This window comes from Amphiura filiformis, chromosome 17, assembly GCF_039555335.1.
Source record: "Amphiura filiformis chromosome 17, Afil_fr2py, whole genome shotgun sequence".
Lineage (NCBI taxonomy): Eukaryota > Metazoa > Echinodermata > Ophiuroidea > Amphilepidida > Amphiuridae > Amphiura > Amphiura filiformis.
Window position 1 is genome coordinate 41,993,165 of NC_092644.1, and position 22,733 is coordinate 42,015,897.

Here is a 22,733-nt window from a genome sequence, read left to right on the forward strand (position 1 = left end):
GAATCAACTTTTGCAATGCAAGAAATTGCTTAAAATGTTGGAAAGTGGTCCATATTTAGCTAAAATGACCAAAATCACTAAAAACATGAATTTCATGCCTACTTATGAATTTCAAGAAGTCATAGGTAAAAACTTAAATTTAATGTGAAAATTGAAGAAAAAAATGATGAACTGATCACAGAAATTGAGGAGGGAAGCGAACGTGACACGAATTCATTTGGCCATTTATTTACTTAAAATTAGTTAATATGAAACTGTTGATTTGACCCGAGATTTTTTCAGACGTTTTATGGTTTCATTGGTTTCAATGTTAAAAACACTCGCATTCCATAATCATATCAGATATACCGTAGCCATGGTAGCAGCAGATTCTACCAACATTTTTACTCTTTTCATTTTTATCATAGCAGTCGTGAATATTCCTCGCTTATGTCGCATTTGTCGACTCATAGTTATTTAAAGTTGGTGCATAATTGGATAGATATGTTTTGGCAATAAAATTATATATTTATGAATAATTCAGTGTATTTCATCTGCAATAGTATAAACCATAATGTAGTACATTTGCACATCACTTTGCTTTTACTTTTGAAAAAACACATTTTGAAAATACATAAAAACGTAACTTTATTTTATCGATAGATTCGCATAAACAATTCGGTTCAAATTTATTCACTTCTTCGACTGAAATATCGTCATTTTTCTGCTGTTGAAATTATGACTCCAATATGTGGCTAACTGTTATACCCTCTAAATTCCTAAGATTCAAAAGTTAATCTATTAGATTGCATTGAGGGACAAATCCAAGATTAGATTAAAAATTCTATAATAGATTAAAATAACATTATTGAGCTAAGCTGAAGATTACCATTTGTTCAGTATCTAATAGATTGAAATTCAAATCCATTAGATTTAAATTTGAATTTGAATTAGTGTTTATTTTAATCCAAGATTAACCCATGCTAATATCTAAAAGGTCAATCTTATTGATTTTAATTTCAATCTATAAGATTAAAAAAATATAATCTAATTCAGATAAGTTTAAGAATTTGCATCGCAATTTAAAGCCGTAATGTGTGATTTGCCCCACAGCGACGCCCTCAATTTTTGTTGAATTTCTAATTTTTGCATGATTGTAATGCCCAATGGAGTACCGGTATTAAATTTAATGAAAGACTAAGCCTTAAAGAGGAAGCCCCGCCAGAGCAGTTCTTCTGGGGAGAACCAAACCTGCCTGGTTATCAAATTAATCAGTGACAAGGTTATCTCTGAAGGAGCTAATTAGTGCAATAACATTCAAACATCAATTAGCACCTGTCAAATTCAGAAATAGACCTGTTCGACAGCGAATATAAATCATATCTTTACATTCAGGTGCATGGAAGAAAAGAGAAGCACATCTCATTGTGACAGCGGTGTAACCCTATATCTATCTATCTACCATGTCTAATAGGATATGCCTACATTCGATCAATTTGATCTATTTTGTTTATTTTCATAGTCCAGTAAAAACAGGGACATTTAAATAAAGTCAACCCTAGACAGACAATTCGACACGTTTGGGTTGCAAGAAAGGTATTATTGATCAGTGAGAATAATTTACAATATCAAGAGTATTGCCAAACTCTGTTATTTGATATTATATATCGCATTTTGATTCCACTTCAAGTTTATATATCTATATCCATTGATATCACTGTTAGAACACTGGGTAATAACGGTTGGGTAAAACATTTAAGGCCAAGTAAAATAAAAAACATGTTTCACGTCCGGGTTTTTGAAAAAAAGGAGGAAGAGGGGGCTTTTTATTTTCTATTTTTTATCGCAAAATCGGTGTAAATACCCATAATCAGAGCTGTTTTAGCGGTATACAATAATGCCCGAAAAAAGGAGGAGGCCTCTTTTTATTTGTTGTTCTGAGAGTTACACCCCCTCTAATGATCACAAAACCTTCTTAAACTGTTTCTTGTATCTTAACAAGGCTATAGAAAGCATCCCAACTTCCTAGACATATTTTTTGAAAAGTTATAACTGAATTTCAAAAAATAAAAATTTATTTGAGAAAACCTCAAAAAAGGAAGCGGGAGGGGACGTGAAACATGTTTATTTTTTTATTTGGCCTAACCTAACATTAGTTAAATTTTATTATTTCAGTACTGATTCCATGAACATGAAGGTTGTTGAGGAACAACTACCTATAGCGCGCTGCAGCGGTGGGTACAAGTAGAAAGTATTTTTGTGGGGCATGAGAGCACATCAGACATGTCGAATTGAATTCTGAATACGGGTATTTTTTTTAAATTGGCGATAAAAACATATTTTATGGCAAATTATTAAAAATATATATTTTTTCATGATAACAGTCCTCGAAGTAAAATTTATAAATCTACTGATTGTACTTAAAGTGTATAAAGCTAGGAGGAAAGGGTGAAGATCATTTGAAAATGTTGACCTTTCGTATAAAGATACACATTGGAGGGGGAGGGGTGTACGTATGCACATTTAAATGGGCTTTCTTGGCTATGAGGGTGTCTTCTATCATGTTTTATACTAGATCAAATACCTCAGCGAGATAAACAAATGTAACGCTCATAAAATGTAAAATTACGGTGTAACTTTTACAAGTTTAGGCCTACTGATTGCATTCCATTATTTGTGTGAGATCAATATTTGCAAAACAGCGGAATAACATGATTTCCTTATAATGTTATTTCTTATAAGATGTTAAACACCGCGACCCGGAGCTATTTACATATATTTGTTGTTTAGATTCAATGAAGGTGCAAGGGGGATCATTTAACCGAATATGCTCGGTTTCCGTATACAAAGTAGCAATCGACCCAAAGGCAAACACTTTTTGTTATCTGATTGCTTCAGTGCTTACACTACCTCGGGCCAACCACATTCACTTTAGCGCAGGGAAGTGCATTCTTCATTCACTGGTTCCAAAACTTCGATCAGTTCAGGCACTGCAATGGTAGCAGCAAGAACTTCGCGAAGAAAAATTCACGGATGAGACAAGTGCTCAATACTGAAGATCTGACTTAGTCTCAAAATCAAATTCGTCTATTGGAATTACTAAAAAATAGCGGAAACGAGTATTTTTTACATGACTATTCCGTGAAGTTTCAGTATTCGTAACTTTTGACAAGTATAGAGCAGAGCAGACGACGCCACTGTCAAATTCAACATTTTCGTTTTGCAGACAATAATATCATCAATTCTACATAATAATATTGGAACTCTTCAAATCATTTCGCCACGGATGTATTGCTGAAATTCTAGCTAGTGTTACGGATATAAGTTAATAAAGTGCCATTGATTTGAATCTTCATCATTTTCATTTGATTACATTACGTACGGAATTTGCAGCCTAATGTGGATAAATTGCATTGAATTGTACATGTGTATTGGGTAGCACAATCTTGGCTGGTGTAAGCATGGTGCTGATCAAAGGGGAATTATATGAATAGCAGTGGATTGAGTGTGTGCACCTGACATATTTTGGTGGCAGAAAATAAATAGGACCTGGACATTGATGAAATAAAAGTTGACAAAAAATATGGATTGAATAAACCTTTCTGACGTTGCATTGCAAAACGTGTGTTTGATTTATATCTGCAATTTGTGGAATTTTAAATGATTCGTTGAAATTTGGATTAAGAGTGCTGCTGGTTTCTAATCTGTTGACTGGTGGATTTGTTTTATATGAACACTACCATGATGAATTGGGTGATTGACCTAAGTGTTGTGGTTCTTGCGATCGTTGTGGTATTTCCTTTTCAAGGGACAGATGGGTACCTTCATAGATCTGGGTAAGTACAATTCATTTGCTTTGCTCATACATTGTACATGTATGTAAAAAAAGTCTTGACCATCTTATGCCTACATATTTCTTAGAGAGATACATGTATGTCCTAGTATTATAGGTCTATCTAGTATCTATGTCAACATATTTTCCTATGACACAACATTTATATTTGTAGTATCTTTGATATCTCGCTTTAATACTCTCTACTATTGACTTGTTTATCATTATTTATATATTGACATGATCATGATCGATTGATACCTTCCCAATTGGGCTATTCCAGTTGAAATCCATACACCCTTTAGTGATACCTTAATCTCCCACATGCAAGGTTGTAGTGTAGATGTCAATACCTCATTTGTAATCTATAGGGGGTGTATAGATTTCAACTGGAATGGCCAATTTGTTTGCACTTTGCAGAGAATTGCATATTGAGCACTAAACAAATGGCTGCTGTGTTTTTTGGTATGTCTGTGTGAAAACAAAAATAAATAGGCCTAACAGTGATACTGATAGATAGAGGACGAGATACAAGGAATATTTACACACTTCCATTTCAACTTTATACCCACCCCACCTCACGCCACCACTTTATACCCCTCTCCACACACACCCCACACACATAGCACCGGTGTAAAACCGAGCATTGTAAACAAAAAATGGGAAGGGATCGTAAAAACACAGCACACAAAAAAGAGAAAAAGGCAATCGAGATACCGTAAAATTCCGTCTACAAGCATATGCCTCTAAACGAGGTTTTTTGACACAAGAGACAAGAGGCAGACACTCTCAACAAAAACGTTATTTGGAGTTTGAACAACTATATTACTGATAAAGGCGGCTGTACAAACATGTATATTTGTAAGACCAATCTATTGCAATGTTTTTGAGGGTATTGGCCTTTCATATCTTTCGTTAAAAAAAACCTCGTTTAGAGGCATATATGCTTCTAGACGGAATTCTACGGTATGTGATGTGGAAAAACTGTCATTCGTATACTGCCTGCAGCAGCAGATTTGAAGAGGTACATTAAGAAGCGGAGTGAAAATTGAAAATAGGCCTAAAGTAAGATTTGTAAGGCAAGTACCATGCAGTATTATTGAAACAATTTGTTTTCCCTAGATCGTAACAATTGAAAATAATTTGTTTTCAATCGCCTTAACTTTCTTTGCGTAAACTTATTGACATAGAGCCTTTTTACCGAGTTGAAGGACAGAGGCACACTTAACATAACTATCCAGGATTGCCAAAAAGGACCCACATAATATGATAAGAAAGCAAAATCCTAGAAAAGGTTACACAACAAAGGTAACTTTAAACCTCTGAAATGCTGAACTGAACTAATTTCTAGTACTGACATATTACTCCTTACAGTATCTATATCATTTATGTATTTATTATAAAGCAAACACTTTTTGTTAAATTCGTCTGCTGTGCAACTGGTCTATGACTCCTGTTGCTAAAAGCTTATACAAAGTTGTGGTAGTTTTCTGGTGACGATTATCCACATTTCCTTCATTTTCAAGCGCATTGCCAAATTAACAAGGGACTTACGAGCTTATTTAAGTGAGCAGTTGAATGTCCTATATCAACATAGGAAAATCTCTCAGGTCGTACACCAATGTATTGGTAAGCACAATTCCGTCTGCTGCTTCAAAGTCATTTCAATACTCAAGGAGCCATTATTTTGCATTAATATCTTCTCTTCTTTTATTGTCTTGGTTTTACTTTAAATGGAAAACAGGCCATCAACATATCATTGAATTGAAATTAAAAGTTCTTTTGACCTATAGTGAATGCATTTTTTTTTTTCAATCCTAAACAAGGCAATTTCAATCGTGTTTCAATAGGTTTTACAGGTACCTGAGGTCACTTACCGGCTGTCGCATACAATGATTTAAATGGTGACAATAATTCGTTGCCAAGTTTATTTCAACAATTCTGAATGGTTTAAGTTATTTCATACTTCGGTCTCTAGCGACTATAGTGATTGATTTTTAACCAATAACGTTATTCATAATCTTGGTGCACTAAAGAAAACGCTTCGCTGCACCGAAGTTCCTGTTCATCGCTCGTCGTATCGATTGGAGTATAAACATGGTCATCAATAAGCTTTATTTATGACAATGATTTCTGATGATTCCATTGGTACCTTGGTATCTGTCTGTCTCTATTTAACTTAAGGTTAAGAACGCGGTCAACTCAAGATTTAATTTCTTCCACAGTCCATGATAATCATTCACATGTCGTTGATTTTACCGACAATGGTCTTTTTTCAAATTCATTCGATGTAGGCTATCCCTCTAGCGATAACTTGATTCCAGAAAATTAATACCAGTAAGCATAAATGACGACAACAAATGCTCATTTGGCCTTTATTTGGCGTAATAACTGTAAAGAAAATACAGTTTATGAGTTTATCTGACTAGTCACACCCCCACTCACACACCCCACACACCATCCCCTCGTGAACACCTCTGCACCATTATAGGCTTTGAACAAATGACGTGAAGAGACACGCGCACGTACGCACGTGCGTATGGGGGCGTGCGTACATGTATAGTAAGAGATGCATTACTGATAACAATAAGGCTGTAGGCCTATATGATTCCCAAATAAGTCGTGAGAAAGTTCTGCAAACGGAATCTTGTCAATTGTATTGCTTTTGACATGTTTTAGGTCTGTTTCATTTTGTTTCCTCGATCCATTTGTTTGTTTCCGCGATCGCTTATAGGCTAATATTTGAGAACCTTACACTATAAAGGCTCTGATAAAGGCCCGTTCGAGCAAAAACATTATCTATATTGCCTAAAGATAAGTCATTAAAATTTTTTAAATGAACAATTTTGCCAAAAGGAAGGAAACATTAGTAGACAAAATCGAAGCCCATCATTTCAAATACACCCTATAGCTTTTATGTATAAACCCTTTTTAACAACCTTTCTAAATAAAACTGATAGTCAGGTATAGGTCAGGCCTAGACAAAAACACCAAATTTGTTTTGTAGGAAGTATTTATTGGTTATAGCATTCTGAAGCCGTGCATATGTCTATGGCTTAGTAGGATATCTCTCCAGAGGACGCTCTATTCAAAATGGCCGCCAGAATGAATAAAAATGAGCTACCGAGACAAAAACAAAAAACCTTGCGACATGTATTAAGATTTGAGTTGTCGAAAAGTTTTCTTAGACATAGTGAAGTGAGTATCACCTTCATATAGTTACCATTAATGCAAAATTGAAGTGTCAGGGACATGTTTTGTATACATTTGAACTTGGTTTATGTAGAAACATGATTAATATGGACTTTTACCGAGTGTATTTAATGATTTGTTTATAAAACATTCTGAGATTCATGACAAAAACACCAGAAATAAAGATCGATTCAGACTTCCTTTTATCGAAATATTCTTCAATAAAAATTCAATCAAATATGCGGCTAAATTGGAATAATGTTCATAACAGCATGCATCATCGGTCAATCAATTATTTAAAAGCATGTTACTATAGTATTACCGGTAATTCTTTAATTATCTTGTTATATGACCACATTGGATATTTATATTCATATTATTTAGTGCATTTTCCGGAGTTCCTGTTGTTTATTATATTATTATTTTTCTATTTTGTATTCCATAGGTTAATTCATATCAGGATATGGCAGCTTGTTGTAAATTCATTGAACTGGCAATATGCATGCCATGTCCAATGATAAATTACCCAAACAAGGGTTCACAGACTTACAGGCCACTCTAGCCTTTCCTGTGATTCCCTCTCACACATGAATGAATTAAAGGAGTATTTTGTGATCATAGCATCCTCTTTTTAAACTATATCCACGAAAAAAAAGCTTATTCCCAAAATTTCAGTTGATTCCGATTGTGCGTTTGCGAGATATGCATGCTTTTGTGTATTACAGTGCTCCGTGGCCACAATGTTGCATTATGTACACCAGTACGTAATTTAATTGAAATATTTTGGCAATATTTTTGCTAAACGAATTAATCTGCAAGAAATTTTTTGTATATAAACATTATGTATAGCCAGAGGTTTCCAGTGTGGAAAAAAGTGTGGGGGGAGTTATAGATCACGAAATGTCCCTTTAATAGTTTCATTTGATTGGTTAACAATTCCAAAATTTCTAATGGGGAAATAGTAATTCCCATTTCTAATGGTAATTTCCCATATACCCTCGTGCGAGGCATGATGCATATTATATCCACATAAAAGAACATCATTACATGTACCGAAGTTATGGCAGATCGATATTCAATCAATGATTTTGCATAACATTTTTAATTCAGGTTCGTGAAATCAAAGGAAAGGCGTTAATAATATAATCATACTGATGTCTGGTTAGATTTGACCTACTAATTGAATTCCTCTTATCCAAGCGTGTTAATATATAGTAACCAACAGAGTATATAGAAAGATAAGTTTAATATATAATTGTGTAATGGTCAATTCACCTGTTCCTTCTCCCGCCAAGAATTCAATGTGATGACCACTATGAAGACTACAGGAGACGAATAAACTCGTTACCTGACACAGTTTGTTATGTTTATATACAATCAGTGGACACTTAGAGAAGACATTGAACTTGAAGCTATATAGCTGTATTCTAGTGATAGTATAGCATGGACTATAATACATGATAAACCGATAATATTCGTTAATATCTACGTATCTACGTAACCAGTTGTCTCATTGCTCCAAGATTGGGTGTGCAAGAACATCATCCTAGCTGAAAGTAGATTTTTTTCACCCCCCCCCCCCACGGTTTTCCTCCTTCTGTTTTTTTTTTTTTCTTCATATTTTTACTCCTGTACCCTTTTTCTCTTCTCTTTTCGACTTTTGGTTATTCCTTCATGTAATTTTACACGAAATTAGGGTTAGGGTTATTTGTTAGTTTAGGGTTAGGATTATGGTTAGGATCAGGGTTAGGGTTAGGATTAGGGTTAGGATTATGATTAGGATTAGGGTTAGAGACTAGAGTTAGGATTAGATTACACGAAATAATTACATGAAGGATCGACACGACTTTTATTCTCTTTTCCCCCTTTCCACTTCCCTTCCACCTTTCCTCCTTTACACGGTTACGAAAAGCTGTTTATTTTCCACCAGTCATGTTGACTGCCGGTGAAAGTCAATGGGATCTGCATGGGAATAAAGTGTAAACCGACTTCTGACCTCCCTTAATCATGATAATGATATAACTGGATGAAAAATCTACCCTTTAATTTCTAATCAGAAACTTTTATTTGGTATTCATAATAATTGACAAGTCATTGATTTTCAAATAACCCTGAATAAGAGAATTTTCAATGACATGTACGCAGACACACATAATTGTGCTCGAACGTGTTCAGCAATAATTTTGGGAATTTAGTTGTTTGTGGCATCGCCTATATTCTCAAGTTGCTTGTAAATATTATTTTCACATTTTGCCCTTGAACTTATGCATTATATTTCAATGTTAAGGTGTTGATATGGTAATAAAATACAACATCAAGGGGAAAACATAAACAAACGACTTTTCGATTTATATTATAGTTTATGACCAAGGAATCAAAATGGTCGAATTTCCAAAGGCGTCGAACCTTTGGAACTCGAGTTGTGGAGAATGAGGGTTTGTCCCAAATTCATTAGTGCACTGAAACAGTGACCTGACAGATAGGGTTATTTTTAAGATGACGCTAGAAATGTTTCTTATTTCGGCCATTGGTGAGGAATAATACAAAACAGCTACCGCTAGATATTTAAAATTAAAAAAATCAGATTTTTTTTATTTAAATTGGATTTTTTAAAATTTAAATCGATTAAAAAACCAAAATTATACCAAGAACTGCTATACCCCATGATAAAGTCAAAAGAGTACCAGTGGAATGCTAGCCATATGCACAATCCGGGGCCCATTTCACAAAGACTTACGATCGATCTTATACGATTAGGGGATTACGTGTGGTAAATCAATCGTAAGATCAATCTTAAGTCTTTGTGAAACGGCCAGGTATTAACAAAAAATCAAAACATGTTTTTACATGTGAAAATTTCAAAGAAAAAATTTGGTAAAATCTTGGGGAAAAACCTGTTGAATTCTGCACCTTGAAAATGAATTTTTAGCAATAGATAAAGCGACATCATAGAGGTATTCTAATTGTATCCAAAAGTTGTAGAAACATTAGGAATGAAGTAAAACAGTTAATTTAAGAAAGAAATTAACTTATATTTATCAAAATCAAACAACCCTGAACTCAAGCATTGTAAAGACTTCTTCCAACCTACAGGCCCAAAGGGTTGGTAGCATAATTATTTACCGAACAGTCTGCAACGCCCAACAATCAAATGAAGAATTTTGCCCACAGCCCTTTGGCTCAAAAACGAATCGATCATGTTGACTGAGGAAAGGGAGTTATTTTTTGACCGTTAGGTTTCTCATCAAATGTATAGTGTGGCACACAGGAGCTCAGGTACATTCGGGCAATTTATACAATCAAATTAAGATGACAGAATAGATAACATGAGCCACTCCCAAGATTATCAAGAGAAGAATTTTATCTCAGATTGTTGAAAGAGAAGAGACTTCTGCATAATACTGCATTAACCTCAAAGTCAAAAGCCCTAAAAAGTGTTCCCATCGAATTTGCTGTAATGTTATAAAGCTACTCAAATTTGTCCTCATGTGATGACAAGTCAGTGGAAGATGAAGAAGGAATTGATGCAATCAATCAAGTGAATAATTTTGCTCTCAGCCTTTGATAAATGAAAAGGGAATTGGTCGTATCACCCGGGGTAGCACCAAGCCCCAAAATAAATTTGAGAGATTTTCCAGAACTGAAAATCTACCGCAAATCTATAGCAACCTAGCTTCGGTTTGAGCACATGTCCATGTCCTGGGTTCGAGGCTTCAGGGCTCTGGGATAGTAACTTTTTTTAAATAAAAATAACCTGATCTTTCTTGTTGCCTAGAGCCTCTGGGATAAGGCAACAAGAAAGATCAGCCCAGACCTGAGCCCTGACGCCTCGAACCGAGGCTACAACATGTACAACAAGCATGACAAGACATAATTGTTACACTTTATTGCTCGGTTTATAAACTTCTTTGTTAGCACAATTCACTGCATTGATTTACACATTGGCATAATTGGTGGTCTATCAACTAAGCTCATTCTCATAGCTCAGCTAATTTGTACAAATGTAATTGACTATTGATTATCATTTGATTGAGAAACTATAAATATGGCGGGCATCAACTAAAATGCAATGGATCAATTTATTTCACATGTTCACGAAAACGACTACAAAGGGCCATCATATTTGTTGATCTTAGAAATAAGTCTTCAATTCAATGAGACAACATGCCTACATGATACACGAACACGTCGCTTTGTATTGATCTCGTTGAGTGAAAGATGTCCTGCGAGTATTCTCCCAAATGCTCACAAAATAAGCATAAAGTTGTCTCCTTGCTTTGGTCTTCAAAAATCAATATTTCCTCCACAATCATGACAACCTCTTTTGTTTTCAATTGAATTTTGTCATATCTTCTAAAGTGCCCTGCCGACTTTATGCTCATTTTGTCCGAGCAGGTGATTGTGAGTTAAGGCTTTCTGGCCCTCACTCTCGATATGTGACACAATTCGTCACTATTTAGTTTCTTGCTAGGATAACCCACTGCACAACTTGAACGAAGTACTGGAAAGAGAAACATGACAATAACCCAGGTAGAGTTGTGAAACATCGGCGCACAGAATCTAGAAAATTTCTAGAAAATTTCTAGGGTCTCCTCTATTGCTGTTCTATGTTCCCCATTGGTTACAATGTAACACAATCAAATTAATGCCACATAAATGTCACACTTGAAATGTTATCCATATCATATAACAGTTGACTTACTTACAATGCTTATTTGATACTCAATAAGGAGGTTCGACTCATACTTAATCATATCTTTGCTAAAATTGCAACTTAATGACACGATGCATATGCGATGGAAGTACGAGACGTACCCGTGCTTCTCGTACTTCCATGATTACACGTATTAGTTTCTTTGAAAAAATGCAAGTTGACTTTATGTATGCCACATAATTTACCTCCCTTGTATAATACTATTATACAAAATACCCTCCCCGTCCTGTATTTTAGGTCACCCGCTACGTCTTCTTTAGTATTTCATAATTCGACATAGCGCTATAGCGGACCTTCGACATATCCGTTGCGAACCTTCGACATCACAGCGAACATATAGGCCTAGTGCACTGTAACGTTTTTAGGGAAAATCTGGTTTGTGGTTTAGGTTTATGGGGTTAAGGCTTAAAGTTAGGGTTATGATGGTTAGATTTAGTGTTAGGGTGTGGATTCTATAATCATTCCTTTCCTTTTTTTCTCTCTCTCTCTCTCTTTTTTGTGTGTATCTTTGAAGTGGCTCACATATCTCAGATCTCTGCTTCAGCATATTCACTTGAGATCAGGGTCCAATTTTCATGAAAGCGAATTATACCTTAGCGGCTATATGGTCCGCTACAGAAAGGTATATTATTTGAAACATAGTTTCATGTTGTGCAAAAAACAGTGCAATATGCACACTACACAGACCAAAACTGATGGAGGTAACCGCAACAGACAGAGATGGAGTGCCATGTGGCACAGAGAATGCGTTCTGACAAAGGTGTCACCAGCTGATCTCTTTGTCATGATCATTATTGCATATAGATCTTTTGTCGGCGATATCACAAAATTGTTAGAGGCACTAATGCGCCTCGTAAGTTGTCACTAAGTGACTAACATCATGAACATTGTTGGATATTGCCGAAAATGTGGGATTAAAATGTATTCTATTCTACTACTTCAAAAAAAAAGGCCAGTCTTTCGGAAAGACGTTTTGTTCTTATTTGTTGAGGGTGAACAAGATTCATACTTCGAGGCCATGCGCATATGATCAGGTAAAACGAAACATCTTTATGATGTACAGTGATGTATGGTGCAAAGACGTCTAAAGAATAAGATATATATAAGTTTTGTTGCACGTAGTTCATTCAATCTAATTATATTTTGCATTATATTTTATTCAATTGTTGACAAATAGTTTACATGGGAAATACATGTAGCCCTCGGCTAACAAGTCAACTTGAATTTATTGGCACAATTGGTACAATATGAAAAATAAATACCATTCGGTACACAATTTGATATTTCTTGTTAAATTTAAATGAAATAGGTATAAAAGGAGATTCTGATCAATCAAAACAACGATAATAATGCGTGTTTGTGAAGTAGGTCAAAGCGAGAAACAGTAATATACCAATATAATATAAAGTCTAAACCTTTAAATGTACTGCAACGTAAAGACTTCGCAAACTATACACCCTGAAGCTAAAAATATGATTATTTATGGCATGTATAGGCCTAAACACCATGTATTCTGTATGGTGTATTAGCAATTGAATTAGTACAACGATAGCTTATTTCTGGAAGTTTTGTTTGAAGTGCCGCATCGATTACTTGAAAAATGAAATCCCAATTAGTAACGATTCAATATTGGACAAGAAATTCCTTATTAAAGGCAAACCTAGTGCAGGTGATGGACAATGGGCTATTGTTCAATTACTATTGTTGTGGGGATTTATTTTAGCTTGACCATCTCACTTACAAACAATTTGATAAAGAAAGTATATGATTACTTTGACGGGCCATAGATCATCCAGTGGTCTATGAAATAACTTTTCAACAACAAAAATTTGTATGAAATATTTTTGAAAAAATAATAACTAATCTAAGAAGACCTATCGTCTGCAAACTATATGATTTTGGTTGGATCACGGCGATCGGCTTTATTATGAAGAGTTTTTAATAGACTGGCAGAGCACAGCATACTTGACAATTATATAGGAAGATGAAAGGTGCCAACACATCTCCTTGTAGTATAGCTGCTGCAGTTGTCAGTTTCGAAGGATTCTCCTGTACATTCTGTGATGTGCCCTGAGTAACTTAATTTAATTATTTAGCTTTGTTTACAAGCTGAAAGTATATACCTTGCTCAAACCAGTGTGTGATTGGTCAATAGTTATAATAACATCACCAACACGCCCAGCTAGGTTTGTGGTCTATGACCACCATTTGCCACTAGTTGCAATTGTATTCATTCATTTATTTTTTTTCACTCATCATATAACAATAATAGAAAACACAATAAGAAAATTATAATACAAAATGTGAGGATCACTGAGGGAATCACAGGAAAGGCCAAGAAAAGGCCTGAAAGCTCTGTGCATGATGCAGTCATGTCTACAGTAGAATTCATCTCGACCTTTGCAGGACTTAAACCCCATTAAAAGCTATTAAACCAAGATAACACTCATTGAAACAGCTCAACTGATTAAATCGGATCTTCTCTGGTTGTGCACAAGTGTCTGTTTTCATGTGCGATATCGCAATAAAGCTGGTATTATAGCTTCAGTTGGGTAACCGATTATAAAGGAAACGAAAGGAAACAATGGTATGTGTACCTTTGTTCACGAAATGAGACAATGGCGTGCTTTTTGTAAACCAGCATTCTTGAAAATGAGCAACATAATGATTGTTGACTTAACACGGTTTGGAAATAATTTCTTCATATTTTTGGTGTTATCTGTCGTTTACATATCCTTCCTAAAACACAAAAGTGCGACCCTCTCCAAACACCTAAATTAGCTAAAAATTTAGGACATGTTACAAAACTATATTGTCTAGAATTTTAGAAGAGTACTTTTAATATTGGCCGGTTATTTTTCACACAGCGACGTTAACTAGTCATATCCCCATACTTTTAACGTAGGGCTATTTGTAGAGGTCACGCGTCAATGGGAAAGAGCACTGTGTATTGTGTATAGGAAAACGGACAGTAACTGCAGTATGGATCCCTTGTTTGGTTTTAAAATTCATCATTGGACATGGCAGCAGATTGTCAGTTTAATGTGTAACTAACAACAAGCTGCCATTTCCTGATATGAATTAACCTAAATACATAAAAAAGTATCAATAAACATTAGTAACTTGTACACCTGTACAACAAGAGTTGGACATGTCGGGTTCTAGAATAACGTCTTGGTATTATCTGGTATATCATCCTTAGCATCATTATATATTGACAGTAAAGATAAATAATCTATTGGCATTTACCTAAAGCGTTTTTTGTTTGCATGACCGCAATTCTCATACAGTTATTAGTCGGCCTAATGATGATCTGATATACAAAGGCAAATGATCTTTATGATGCTACAATATCTAGGAGATTTATCTGTATAGTTTGTTGATGATCAGTGGATTTAGTTCTGTGACAATTATCATTATTACATAGTTGATCTATATATAAATCTATATATAAATCAAATAAAAGATGGAATTAAAAAGGATCCCCGCCATGATGACCTCTGTATTCTCATTTACGATAAAATAATGATCTTATGATACAATGGCAAATGATCTTTATTATCATGCTACAATACAAGACGAGCTAATCTAGTTTTTCGATGATCAATACAGAATTAGTTCAATGAAGGTTATCATTATTGTATAGTCGATCTTGGTATTTATGAAATAAACGATGGAATTAAAAAGAATAAAAGTTAATAGATATTAAATGCCTTGTTAATGACACTACGCTTTTGTACAAAATTGTGAACAAGTCAATAACATCAAATACCTTCTACCTTTCAAATTATAGTGCGGGGAGGCGTAATTTCTTTTTGCAACCATAATGGGTCGCAATGCGAAGAAACAGTACATAAATATATGGGGCTACATAACACAGGTTTATTACAGTTTATTATCATTATCATTTCCTCTAACGTAACGAAATAAAAAGATATTTATCATGTTTATTAGAATTAAAATTCTACCAGGGTTTAACCGGGGTTCGAACCCACAATCTATGTATCCATAGTCCACAGGCTATACCACTATGCTACGAGTCGTTCTGCCATACTTACTTAGCATACTTATTGATTACGGAATGAAATGTATAATATTAACCCTAACCCTAAACTCTAACCCTAGCCCTAACCCTCGGAATATGCGGTTAGTGTATTGCGGCCAATTATGGTTGCAGAAAGAAATTAAGTGTGCGGGATGGACTGAATTTCCAAACAATGGTTCCTTATTTGTGTTAATTATAACTACAAGCAAAACGTTCGTTAATGCATTTCTCAATTCATTTGCTTAAAGAATTTTCATGGGAATTCATAATTATTGTATACCATGTGTACAAGTAAACACGTTACAAAATCCCCACTCTTAATTGGAACAAGTTATATTATTTAGCAGTAGCATTCAAAAGAACAAATCTAATATAGTAGTAATAATAAAGCATATTGTTACAGTATTTTTTCTTACTGCATAAATGCATTTGGTATTTGGTAAAAGTTTCAAATTGAAAAAAAAAACCACTGTATTATCATCATGTCATTTTGTTCTGTAAATTACCTATATCAGCATGATCAGTGATAGCATAATAGACATCTATCTGATCTCGTTAGTGTGCTTGTCGTAGCAGAAAAAATCTTGAATAAAAATTTCTAAAAAGATTGATGATGTCAGTACTATATATCGGCAATTACTTGTACTATCATTACAGATTGCTGAAGATAAGTAATTTTTGTAAAAATAGGATATTGGTCATTATTATACAGGGTGTCCCTGAAAGAACTGTATCGTCGGAAACTTAATTGTTTGGGTATTTTAACGCAACAACTAAACATAACGTTCTTGAAATATAAAATTTTTACGAAACTCCTTTTTCAAACCTTCAAATATCAATAATCTGCAAAAACGTTGACCCCTCAAAAAAGCTCATGAGGCAAGTTGAAGCCATTGAGTGAAAATCGAAAATCTTACATTATAGTTTTTTTTTAATTTACCGAAGAATGAAAATTATCGTGATTGATTTTCATTTGACCGAGAAAATTAATTATGAAGTGAAAAGGTGAAACTTATTTTTTTGTTGCTAATTTCAACACCGAATTCGATGTTTCCAGTGCCTAATTAAGTGACCGAGTGGGTCTTGTATAACAATAGCCATCGACTGACGGCCGTTCTGAGTGCATCAATAACTAACAATGTCATCATCAGATCATTGTCATGTTCGTATAGTACGAACTTACATGCATGTGAATAGCAAATGGAGTTACGTTTTTGCTCTGGTCAGTGGGTGGGTGCAGTGGCGTACCGTGGCCGCTCCTATCCCGGGGGGGGGGCTGAAGAAAATTCAATTTTGCCGCCCTACAGCCCAAAAAAGGTTGACCTAATTTTTTTTTTTTCGGTGGTTTAAAAAGTGAAGAGCAAAAAAAAAAAAAAAGGATTTTACGCGCTAGCGCCCTAAAAGCAACATTTGAATAGTACCAATTTTTTCCGCCCTTTTTCTTTGCTAATTCGTTTTGCTGCCCCCTTTGTTTTGGCCGCCCTGTTTTGGCCGCCCCTTCTTCTTCCGCTGCCCCTTCGTTTTGGCCGCCCCCTGCTTTGACCCCGGGGGGCTATCGCCCCCAAGGTCCCCCCAAATACGCGCATGGGGTGGGTGGTGTGTTCCTATCGAGGCGCAGGGCGGTGGGTGGGAGAGTTGATATGGGTGCGGGTGTGTGTATGTTTACCTATAAACAATTAACTTCATGAATAACAAAATGTTTAAAAATGTATTGAAAATAAACAAACAATTGCCTTGTTTTACTTTTTCAAGAGAGATACTTTATGTAATTAATTGCTTTGTTTCTGCTGTCTATAATTTGTTAATTTAAATTTACATTTATTTTTAACGTTCTTGAAATCTTCTCCTTGGTATGTCGGTATCGACAGATCACTGCACTACATGTACGCCAACTTTTTTTGTATATAAAAGTCTAAAATATAACTTTTGTATGATAGACATAGTGTTTTAGCAGACATGTACATTAAAAGGGTAACTGTTGTATTCTTCTTGTCGGTCGCGACCTCATAATAATTAATCACATCATCGATCAACTATCTATTCTTACACTTGGATTTTCTCGGTCATTAGTTAAAGCTTTAATGGGCTATTTATCTTCATACTATCATTACTTGTTTACAAGAAAGAAAACACAAGAAAGATGTAAATTATGCACATAATAAGACTATCAACAGTGTGGTTTAGAACTACATCGATTCGAACCGATGTGGATCGTCGTTAAAAAAAAGGCCATATGGTTAAAGGTATACGGGGATGTGCTACGGTTTGGGGGTGCCTTTTCAGTGATTTTGGTATATCGATGGGTGGTTTTCAGTGGAGACCAATGCGCCCAATTGGGCGTATTTGGGCAAAAGTGCCCCTAAAAGCGCCCAATTAGTGCACTATCTGGGTGCTTTTTGGGTGTTTTTGGTGCAAAATTGGTATACTGATGGGTGGTAAAAACAGGAAAAAGTAGGTAGGTATAGAGAAAGTCAGCATCCGAAAGTCTGCGTGGCACATCCCCGTACAAAAATTTTGAAGACCCCCGGGGTCGAGGCCTGTTGAGTGCAGATCCGTCGGAACACGCTCCCTAACCCTAACTAACCCCTAACCCTAACTAACCCCTAACCCTAACTAATCTCATCGTGACATCATCCAAGCAGCAAAGTTCATTTCCCATTCAAAAGCGTTATCCGACGGATCTGCAGTGGACCATTCTGGTCTCAGTCTCAGCACTTGTGGCTCCTATGTTTAGGGGAAGCAGTGTGAGGTATAAAGACTACATTAAAAGTCAAAAGAGAAAGCACGTGTTCATGCTATTTACCGTGAACTTGATGTGGATCGTGTCGATTCCCAATTCTGGAGTCGATTTTAGATCAGTCCATGAACTTGAGTCCAAAAGTTCCGTGTGATTAGCCCCATTGTCAGGTAACGTTCTACATGGGTGCCTTTACATATGTTTCCATATTAGCTGTCCAATTCTACATTACCCTTTTTATTGGTTGTATCATATTTCTTAACACAATCATGACAATAGGTGTATAAATGTAATAGGTAGGCCTATAAAATTGTACAAGTATCATTTTAAAAGGGTCTCAGAGAGGGTAAAATCATTAGGGGGAATTTTAAGGTCGTGAAACCAATTTTCAGAATACCCATGAAGTATCATATTTTGAGTTGAATGGGTTTTTATGACATTTTCTTCAGTTTGTAGCGTTAACTATTACTATTTAGGTATATATCTTTGCATTGAACTTGGAATTGAATAAAGTATTCATGTAATTTTAGCCTGGAATTTTAGACCTCAGTGTAGAGTCCCTTTGAAATTATAGTAGGACCACACACAACTTCAAAAATTGTAATAAAATTTGGAATTCAATCATTCATACATCAAAAAGTGTGGTTGTTTATTCATTTCTAGGGGTTGTGCAATAATTATGAGCCCGTGGTGAACTTTCCAAACGACGTGCCAAAAAATGTTCTCCCCTCCCCCTCAGCCTACCAAAAATCGCTTTCCCCCTCTCTGTCTGCCAACAAGTCTCCCCCTCCTTTGCACATGCCAAATTTTTGGGATCCCAATTTTACTAATCTTAAATGGTCTAAAGAGGCTATTGTGATTGCTGATGGGATCACGTTTACATCACATACTCGACTCGTACACCAACGAAAAACGATGTTGTCCCATTGGTCGAAAAATTCAATCGTCTGATCTTATTGGTTTGCTCTCCAGCACGTGATCATAGTCTCATATGTGATGTGATCAAGCAAAATCAGTTGAAAGTCGGAAACACTGATTTTAAGATATAGCCAAACAAATTAAATATTCCTTTTGTTTCCTATATTGTTTTGGAAATTCTCATATCTTTTGAACTGGTTGTCCAATTTCATTGGGGTTTTCTAAAAAATGTAGCTTTGCAATGCCTATTACAATCCAATCAGGGCCGGATTTACCTTTGTGGGGGCCCTGGGCCAGGCCAAAATTGGAAGTCTCCAAACTCACCATGAGGAAGGCATGTGCACTCAAGTGGCTAAGTTTTTGGTTAGGTGCAAGATTTTGCTGGGACATTTGCGCGCGAAAAATTTCAATGTCAAACTATTTTAGCCACAATGCAATCTTATCCTATTTGGTCCCAAAATATGGTGTTTTCCGGCTTAAAAGGAAGATGCACAGGGCAATTTTGGGGGTCCCCAAAATTTGGAGGCCTGGGCCCGGGCCCATCTGGGCCAATGGTAAATCCGGCACTGAATCCAATAAGAAACTTACCGACTTCAGACTGATTTTGCTTGATAGTCACACCACATGCATATTTGGATGTTGTCGGCAAAACAACGTTAAAATGTGATATGTAACTCTTCGGTGACCAGGTGTGTAACTCGGCAGGAACAAATCAAAATTTTTGTATGTATAGCTATATGTGACCATCCATCTCAAACCGCTCGTAAAGTCGGCAAATTGTATTTCGAGTTACAGTGCAAAATGTGCATAAAGGTTGTATTCATATTTACCTAATGTTTGTCCTACATGTTTCTCATTTTAGTGTCAGTCAAACGCCAATATTTAATCCTATTGTTGAAGAGGATAATAAGTTTATACTTATATATAGAGTTCGTAAATAGCTCTAGTCTTTGTTTGCTTTGGCCAAATCCTGTTCAAGTGGTGGGTTAACTAACAATCAACAATGAGAGGACATTCCTGAACCTCGTTGACTTGGGGATGATTTGAAGTGACCGCCAATTATTTAACAAGCCATAACTCCGCTTCTGGATATTGTTTGAAGTCAAATGATATACAATGTATCATTGTAAAGCTTATGATATATATTTTCTAAACACGGTAGAAAACAAAATTGACCAGGGGCCGACTTTACGAGCGCTTCGACGTGGACGGTCACATATATAGTATTTCAAGACTAAGTAAAAACCCGGCAAATTCAAAGACTATAACCTCTTCGTGCAATGCCTTCGTAGTTTGTCTGTTGCATTTTCAAGTCTAACAGCATATCTCACAGCATAATATGATGAAATATTGAACCTGGGAAACACCCGGGAAACAAACTTCAGTTTACCGTGTATCCTAGGCCCTACGTGTCATCAAAGATCGGACATCAATTGTTTATAGTTAAGAATTTGGTCGTTATCTGCTGGAATTATTTATTATATCGACAATATTACGGAATAGGCCAATTTCAAGTACGAAGTGTAAGATAATTGCAAGCTGTCAGTGAAACCTATTTAACTGATATGATGGTGAATAGGCTAAAGTGATTTGAAGTGACTTTAACGCTGGGTTTATAGTCTAGTCGCTCCCGGCGGCGAGCAATTGATCGTGGAACAGCTGCTTCGGCTTTTCTTGGGCCGAAATGCGTTAAACCCAGTTTTGCAGTATAGTCGAAAGTCCATCACTCGTCGCTGTCGACTGAAATATGAATTCAAACTTACGTAGCTGTGATAGAATACATATGGCGATTATTGGGGGTTAAACGAAGTCCATGCATTCCCGATATATAAATATTACATTAATAGAGGTCCCATTTTCAATAGGATTGTAAAAAGTTGCAAAAATATGTGTTAGTTGCATGCATCTATATAATAATACGCAACGTCTGTCTGTCTGTCTGTCTGTCTGTCAGTGTGTCCATATGTCTGTCTGTACTGAGACAAGAATTCTTGTCTCAGTGTCTGTCCGCCTATTTTCTCGGAGCTTAGGGGTCGCACGTTCATCAAACTTGGTGGGTGCATCTTAACCCGAGACAGAACAGGTTTGTTTTGGTTAGTGGATCAAGGTCACTCGAGGTCATCAGGGATCATCTAATATAAGGTCAAATTAGTAAAACTGTCATATGGGCATGAAACTTGGTGGGTACAGTCCCCGGGTACAGTCAACATATAGAGCCAAATTTTGGATGGTCATTTCCCCATTTCAGGGTCACCAGGGGTCACCTGAGGTCAAATTAGTAAAAACTGTCGGATGGGCATGAAACTTGGTGGATCCAGTCAACATTTAGAGGCAAATTTATGGAAGGTCATACGGGGTCAACTGGAGTCATCTGAGATTCTCAAGATGGACAGGATATGCTCGTCAGCGAGTTTGGACAATATTACCAGGGCAAATGAGGGGTGTCACTTAAATTATTCCCACTTTAGATTTGTGCAGGTTTATGATATATTATATAAATACTATACTCTATAATGATTTTAATTCATTGATTTAAAAATACGGACCTATTTATTATTAACATGGATATTGTTTTCTTGAAATAATGTTCGCGGTGTATATACATTGTCATCACAAATGGAAGTGATGGAAATTATGTTGTATATGGATAAAAAAAACCATGTAAAACTACATGACTACATAAATCAGACATTGATAGCAAATCCAAACGGCAGTAACAGTTGCTCATCTAATTGGCGTGTGATCTCCCTTCTCTGCTATTGCTCAATTACTGTCATTTTTGTCATTTTTGTCATCTAAAAATTCAACTGTGTGTAAGAGTGTATTGTGTGTGGGGTAGGCATTATCGTACATGATTTGTATTGTAAGTCTGAAATAGAGCAATTCGCCGTAGAAGTGATGATGTAAAAGGATTAACTACCATACCCGGGCTACCATAGCAATATGCCTATGTTAAAACAATTTTTGAAATATCGCTAATTACGATCCAGGTCTTTATCCCTGTTCTTTGACATCTATGGTTCAATGCAGAGGTACCGCGAAGCGTAAATGTACTAGTGCAGTGCGATATAGTGTTTATGTACAGGAAACTAAAATCATCTGTTATTACAATTATTTTAAAAGTAGTTGTATTCAATCCCCTGATTCGAGATGAGGTTAAAAGTTTCCACATTTTTCAATTATCATGTTTTCATTTGGTTGGCATGGTTAATGTATTAGGGCAAGATATCTCGGAGGAGCACTTCATATTTATGTTTGCTGTCATAATTCGAGTCATGTCCCATGAATTGCCTCCCAATATAAATGTTGTATCAAC

The 22,733-nt window shown here is 35.8% G+C and overlaps 1 protein-coding gene across 1 annotated transcript in view; it reads left to right on the forward strand.

The window, feature by feature from the left end:
- Positions 1 to 2,922: 2,922 nt before the first annotated feature.
- Positions 2,923 to 22,733, forward strand: part of LOC140137811 (epidermal growth factor-like protein 7) — an 85,775-nt gene continuing 65,964 nt past the window's right edge. Inside the window, exon 1 of the mRNA XM_072159596.1 lies at positions 2,923 to 3,815. Within this exon, the coding sequence (XP_072015697.1) occupies positions 3,709 to 3,815 (107 nt within the window). The 5' untranslated portion in view covers positions 2,923 to 3,708. The remainder of the gene's footprint in view (positions 3,816 to 22,733) is intronic.